The sequence below is a fragment of the Rhinoderma darwinii genome, chromosome 3 (assembly GCF_050947455.1).
Source record: "Rhinoderma darwinii isolate aRhiDar2 chromosome 3, aRhiDar2.hap1, whole genome shotgun sequence".
NCBI lineage: Eukaryota > Metazoa > Chordata > Amphibia > Anura > Rhinodermatidae > Rhinoderma > Rhinoderma darwinii.
In genome coordinates, this window is record NC_134689.1 from 363116997 (window position 1) to 363124650 (window position 7654).

Consider the following 7654-nt stretch of genomic DNA (forward strand, 5'->3'; position numbering starts at 1 on the left):
TGCGGCCCACTTACCCGGCCGAGTTTGAGACCCCTGGTATAGAGCTACAGGGTCACTATACAGCCTCCTCATATAAGTTCAGGTGCACCCGTTTTGCGACCTGTTACTTCAAAGACGTAGACATATTGTTTAAAAACGTAAAATTTGAGCGATTTATAATATTTTGCTGACTGGGTATTAAAAAATATTTCTCTCTCTCTTTTAATCTTTTTTCATTTTACAACGTTTCACAGGAGTACGGCTACCTTCACATCTGCGTCGGGATTCCGTTCATGGGTTCCATCAGACCTTACGCTTCCGTTGCGAATGGTTTCCGTTTGTCTCCATTCCATAAGGTTTCTGGTTTTTTTGGCGGAATCAATAGCGTAGTCGACTTCGCTATTGATTCCGCAAAAAACCGGAAACCTTACGGAACGGAGACAAACGGAAACCATTAGCAACGGAAGCGTTACCATTGAAATCAATGGTAATGCAAACGTAAAGCTATGGTTTACATTCATGGGTTCCCCTGACGGAAAGGTCTGACGGAGTCCATGAACGTAAGCCCGACGCAGATGTGAACGAATCCTACCTTTTGTCACTCCTGAAATGTGTTTTTACTCAGAAAGATTCTTGTTTTCATACACTGCTTGCCTGTCTTTTACTATAATTTAAACACTATGGAAGTTTGCAAATGTTTATTCACACACGGCAGATCTATTGCAGACATTTCTGAAATTGGTTCCATATATCTGAATAGGGTTCTTTCTGCAGCAAGCAGATGGATTTCTGCAAACCCTATTTAGATGAATGGGACAGTTGCAGAAATTTCTGCAGCAAACCTTCCGTGTGTGAACATACCGTACCTTTTGTTTATCCAGTTGCTCAATTGGCATGTTAGTATAAATAGGTGAACCCTCTTTTTAAGGTTGGGGCATAAATTGTTGTAAATTTGTATTCAATCTGTAACAGTCTCTGGGCTGGTTGATCTTTCTTGTTCTTTACTCTTCTTAGTATGTATGTACTAGGGTTTTTGTTGAGTATAGAGGCAAATGTCTTTTACGAATAAATCTGTAAGTACAGATGCAGTAAACCTATCTCCTACTAGCTAGGATGAAAAGTCCCTTTTTTTCAGGAAGAACTATACTTTGCATGAACTAGTCTCTGAAACAATGTCTCTGCTGTGATCTCCAGGCAATAGAGTCTTCCTCCACCACGGTTTCTGCTAGTAAACTTCTCCCCCCTCTTGTGACAGAGCAGTGCAAGGTAGCAACATGCACCGGCAGGACACCTGGGGAAAAAACATTGTCAATAGTGCGTGCGGTGACCCCTCCAGCAGGTGAGATTCTCAGTTTTTGCCCTGGCAGCACTATAATAAATTGGTTAAAAGTTTTATGATAAACACATAAAAAAAAAAATCAGAGTATGCAAGTACAAACACAGTTTTAGGCCCCATGCACACGACCGTATTTTTTCCCTGCCGTAAATACGGGTGCTTTGTCACACGTTTTTAACCCGTATTTACGGAACCGTAAAAAAGGGGGGGCTGTAAATGTCACAATCATGTCCAAACCCCTTTAAGGGTCACATGATCGCTCAGACGCCATTTTCTCTGCTTCTCTTTATTCAAATATTGAAATAACGTGATGTTGCCTAGCAACCCTCCTGTAATTATGGGTGCACACGTTGCCACACGTAATTACGAGAGCCCCATAGACTTCTATGGGCCTGCCCGTGCCGTAATTACGGCCTGAAATAGGACGTGTTCTATATTTTTCAACGGCCCGGGCACCTTCCCTTACGCAAACGGGAAAGTACCCGTGGCCAATAGAAGTCTATGGGCCCGTAATTACGGGCGTTTTTACGGTCGTGTGAATGGGGCCTTACTCTGTTTTTCAGTTAGCCTTTCATATAATTAGGGTTCACAACATAGAAAGTTAAATCAACTTTACCATGCCAACTTTATCATTTTTTTGTATATAATCTTGTGCTGTTGATGGCTTTTCGTCATACAATTATATTATTTGGGTTTTTTTTCTGTTATTATAGGAGGCATTATAAAAATAGTAGTTGCTAATTGCCTCTTTGGTAGATTTGAGAAATTGTTGCTGCTTCTTGACCCATAAAATACAATGCAAATGCATCTCCGGCCCTTAGAGGGGTTTTCCACTTTCTAAAAACTGATGACCTATTTTACGGATAAGCCATCAGTATATGATCGGTACGTGTCTGACACTCGGACCCCGCATTGATCCGGCACTCCGGGTGCCGGACGATGTTGTCGGAAACAGATGGCTTCGGTCAAAAAATAGCGGCCAAGCTGCAGTATTGCATCTCTGCTGCTATTCAAGTGAATCGGAGCAGAACTGCAGTTTCGCCAGGCGGCCGCTATGCAATGGTTGGAGCAATCTGCTTCCCGCTCCAACTACTGCATCCCGTTCCAAACATCCGCTGCACAAAGGCAGCCGGAGTTGCAGATCGGTGCGGGGTCCGGATGTCGGAGACGCACCGATCATGTACTGATGACCTTTACGATGGATATGTCATCAGTTTTCAGAAAGTGGACAACCCCTTTAACACCTGGCCAAGGTACTAGGTATAAATTTGCAACATTAAAATATAAATTGACTTTGTGTTAAAACTCCAATTGGCATTCAGACCCTTTTTTTCTAATCTCATATAAGACATTTAAAGGGAATGTATAATTATAAAAATGACATTATTTAAATCACGCCTTTGTGGATAAACAAAATTTTCTTTTTTTCTCCAGCTCACTTGTCAGCTTTGCTGTGTAGACTGGGACAGAGTGAGTAGAGGTTGGGAGATAGAATGACTGCTCTATTGTACTGCTGGAGGCCTAAATAAGGCGGAATAGGAACACTATACACACAGATAGAGACTGTTTACTCTATTGATATTTCTCTGACCATTAACTGCAATTCATTGCAGCTGCCATAAAGCACACACCCTGCTGTACTGTCTATACAGACAACAAAGAAATTAAGTGTGTGCCTTCAATATGGCCAGCCCCAAAGACGTTTTTGAAAATAAATAACTAAACATATTGGGGGAATTTAACAATCATTCCATACAAGTTTTCTGGTCGTAGAAAAGGCGCAAATGCCTCTAAAGCTTTAATTTGTGCAGAACATTGCACCATTTGTGTTGCTCATGGCAGTTTACAAAAAAGTGGGTGGGGCTTAGTGAAATTGACGTAAATTATAGCAAAAAATCTACATCAGCTCATAGCTGTCATAGATTTGACTTTTTGTCTCATGAACGACCACAGTTGCGCATAATTGAGTTGTGTGCCTCTTAATAAATTAGGCACATCTTACACCAACGCTCTTTAGATTAAGACTGGTGTATGAACATCAGTCTTAATAAATCCCCCCCTCTATTTCTCTTCTACGTACTTACATTTAAGGAAAATGAAATACATGACACATTTCAAACCCTCAAAGACTGATCCTGTTTTGAGCCTTCAGGACGCTGTTCTTCCAAGAGGCACAACATTTTTTTAATCCCATTGACGTAGCCGTATGTGGGCTTGTTTTTAGCAGGACAAGTTGTAGTTTTCAATTGCACAATTTAGTTGGGCTTGCAAAGGGATCCTTCTCCCGCTTTCAAAAAAACAATTCACAAAAAAGGGACGTAGATATACTCAAAAACACACACACAAAAGAGTCCATACTTACTTAATGGGTAGGTAAACACCTGTTCCCTGCTGGATGCAGACAAGCCACAAATGCTACATAGAGGGAGAGGGCTCCGGTGCATTAAATAGTAATATCCACTCCCACTACTCCAGAGGGGAGTGGCTGCTCAGTGTTGTCACTGCACACAACCAAAGCTTCAAAAACTGTGCCACTCGCAATGCGAAGTGTATCTTGCTGGATAACAGCCTATTAGTCACGTCCATACTATTAGATTAGGCAGGCTTTGGTTGTGTGCAGTGACATCACTGAGCCCTCTCCCTCTATGTAGCATTTGTAGCTTGTTTGCCTCCTGCATGGAACAGATGTTTACCTGCCCATTTAGTAAGTATGTTACTTTTTGTGTGTGTTTTTTTTCTCCCACTTTCAAACGCAGAGGGTACCGGGGTCACTATTGACCGCGGCATCTAAGGGATTAAACTTTAGAATCTGAGTTATCTCCGGCCCCTGCCGTTAGAGGGGGATGTCATCTTTATAATACAGCTGGCACCCGCAAGTGATGGTGCGGGCACAGCTCCTGTGTCCACACCATCACTGCGGCTTAGTAGTACACAGGGAAGGACGTGGTTGAAGTTCTCTGATGGTTAGCTGATAGTTTTTTTTTATAAGTTTTGCTTCATTCTTGTTCCATATCAGATGCTCATCAACTCCAATAGAAACCCTTACCACTTAAGGCAATCTTGCAGTTCAAATTAAAAAAATTGAACTATACATTGCAAATGTATAGTCAACCTACCTGCTGCCCCGCACCTGTTTAAATAGTTGGGCACTATACGTAATTACTTTATGATCAAATATGACAGGCACTGAATTATTCTCTTTGTTTAGTTACCAAGTTGAACGTTACAGAACACTGTTATGCAGTATAAGCTAAACCTGTCAGTTACACAAATAACCTGGATTTTCTACATCTGTTATTAATATTGATTATTTTTCCCTCCTTTTCTATAGTAACTACAAGTCCACCAAAGACACTGTATGTCATGTCAGATGCCAAACTTTCTGCACTCACCAAGTCTGTGGGCAGCGACTTGACTTCTCTACCCCTCAAAGCAATGACTTTGCAAACTTCATCAGGTGTCACCCCTGGAGCAGTGACTTTTACTACCCCATCTCTTGCTAGCACATCAAATCCAGCCTGCACAATGGTGCTGTCCAAGATTGGCCCAGTTTTACAGGCGGCCCCTAAAACCGTTATCTTGGCAAAGACCGAAGCAAGCGAAAAAACAACAGCAAACCACCTAAGTGCTGTGGAGAGCCTAGGCAGGGTACCATCTGTCATAGATGAGGGCAGCACCATAATTCACAGCCGAGAATCACTGGTCAACAGACAGCTTCTGCAACCTGCTCTAATAGCATTGTCTGGCTCTAGTAATCTAGTCCAAAGTCCTGGGACATCAGCCAATCAAAACACACATTGACTACCTATTTGGAAAAGAAAAATCTAAACAAGCAGACAATGTTCACCCAGCAGGCAGAGGAAATATTAAATAAACATGATCCAATTTGTGTTTGATGCTGGAGTTTGGAATGATAAAGTTTACATATCTGGTGTAAACAAGGAAAACCTCATTCCCGCTGCTCAGAAATCCAAAGACTTTTTTTTTTTTTTCTTTAAGCAAATGTCAAGGCACATGCCGCAGGCAAGTAATTAACTATTCTGAAATGAAGACATTATTGAGGTTAACCAGGAGTTAGCGCAACATTTTTCACTCTTGTAATAAGTTTACGTGATCTTTGGTGATTCCACTCAGGAAAGAGCATGTCGCAAAACAAGATAAGCTGCTTGGAAGTTACCATGGGAAAATTATATCTGCGAACAAGTGTCATTTCCTCATAGTTTTGACTAAGAGACACATGTTATTGTTATCTTTGTGTATATCGGCACAGTAGACTTTGGGCTTTATGTACAGGCACTTTTAAACAGAAAAGTGGAGGCATTAACAAAAGCATCCAATCAAAGTCCAGATCTTTTTTTTTCTTCTTCTAGAACATGTTAAACATTAAAACTGTGATCTGATTGGTTGTGAAGGACAACAAGTCCTGTTTCCTACAATAGGTGTCAAGTAGGAGCACAGATATGTCTACCATTTCGGTTCTGTAGATTATTTTCGTCTTTAGAGCCACCTTAGAATTATTTTTCGGACAAGTTCTGGTATGTAGCTTACTGAAAACCTGTAACATGGTAGAGAGTATACTGCATAGTTAGTGGGGGTGTATCAATTGTATATGTTTGTATAATATGTTTAGCATATGGATTTTTTAATCTATATTAATTCTAAGTATATTCAGCAGGTTCACAGTTTAAATCTACATAAGTTGATGTACTACTTTTATACAGATTTCGAGTTGTTTCATTTTGTCTTCTACATTTTTATTCATAGTTATGTCGAAAATGATTCTCTTGGCTGACCTTGCTAACTGCAGTTTTTAGGTCCAGCCTTCTGAAAGACATATGACATAGCAGCTCAGCTCCGAGTGTGTAGCGATGGTAACAGTTAACCATTAGAATTCTGAATTTAGATATGAATGAAAAAGAAAGCATTATGTAAACTTAATCTATAATAAAGTAACGCAAGTTATAGCCCTATCAGGCTTTATGCAAATGGAAATATTGCGGATCCATATTGTACTGCTCTGTGTCTATACTGTACCTCTGTGTCTCTGATTTTATACACAGGCACACAGTGGGGTTTTTTCTCAAAAGAAAAGGAAATTCTTTTCTTTTCCGATTTATGAAATATCATACAGCTATTCCCTAGAGGCATTGCTTAATGGAGAGAATACAGTGGCTAACCGTCACCATGTGAGAGATATTGGCATGCCTACAAGTCTGGAATATGGACTTGTCGGGAGTCCTTGCACCACCATACAGGGTACAGCACACAGATATACTTCGCGCATGAGCCAATACATTATCAGTCAACGTTTAAGGTAGAATTACACTGTAATATTGTAAATTGTTGTTTAAAGTGTAACTAAACTTTTAAAAAGCTTTTAACATGTCATAGTGACATGTCAGATGTTTTGATCTGCACGGGTCCAAGCACTGAGGCCCCCACCGATCTCTAAAACGAAGCGGCAGAAGCGCTCAGGTCAGCACTGCGCTCAGGTCAGTACTGTCATTCGTTTCTGATCGGCTTCCCTCGGAAAGCCAAGAGAGCGGTGTACAGACTCATTAACTTTTTATTGAGCCTGTACACTGCAGCGAGGAACGCCGATCAGCAACTAAGCGGCACAGCCCTCATCTGAGCGCTTCTGTCGCTTCATTTTGATGATCGGTGGGGATTTCAGTGCTTGACCCCCACCGATCAAAACTTCTGACATGTCAAACGTTTTTTAAAAGTTCAGTTACACTTCAAATGTGGAGTTTTCTTTTCAGAGTAATCTTTAGATTCCTACAAACCAGTTTAGTGTTGTAGAATGTAGCTGTTAACATTCAGGTCTCTCAATTTACATTAAATAAATAAACCAGCATGAATAAGGGAGTAACAAGAAAGTAAAATGTTTGTGGTATTAACCACAACGTGTAAAAATTGTATATGATGTGTGTTTTTGTTTCTTTTCGGTCGACAATATTTTTGGCAGAAATGTAATGATATATTTGTTGGAAGTTTGCTTTTCAATTAATTAACAAGTCTGAATATAAAATGCTCTATGTGTTGCTACTTATTTTGAAACTGTTTCTACATGCTGCCTTGGTAAACAAAGAGATTATATATATATATATATATATATATATATATATATATAGTAAATCCTTTCAAAATACGAGACAGCACACCTTGATAGTGAAAAAAGTGGATTTATTCACCACATGCGATGTTTCAGCCCTACTCCATGGGGCCTTTCTCAAGCATATATATATATTTATATATATATATTTACTGGAGCACCTGAGATCTGAGTATGAATTCCATATTCAAATGGTAATCACTACATGTAAACATTATCAGATC

The 7654-nt window shown here is 40.1% G+C and overlaps 1 protein-coding gene across 5 annotated transcripts in view; it reads left to right on the forward strand.

Moving 5' to 3' along the window:
• KANSL3 (KAT8 regulatory NSL complex subunit 3) overlaps positions 1 to 5211 on the forward strand; it is a 92906-nt gene extending 87695 nt beyond the window's left edge. Inside the window, exons 22-24 of one of the 5 annotated variants that reach the window (XM_075858593.1) lie at positions 1174 to 1318; positions 2750 to 2785; positions 4647 to 5211. In XM_075858593.1, the coding sequence (XP_075714708.1) occupies positions 1174 to 1318; positions 2750 to 2785; positions 4647 to 5116 (651 nt within the window). In that variant the 3' untranslated portion in view covers positions 5117 to 5211. Of the gene's footprint in view, positions 1 to 1114; positions 1319 to 2749; positions 2786 to 4646 lie in introns of those variants that run through there. The other 4 variants (XR_012882517.1, XR_012882518.1, XM_075858594.1 and 1 more) reach the window with 4 other exon arrangements.
• Positions 5212 to 7654: the final 2443 nt, after the last annotated feature.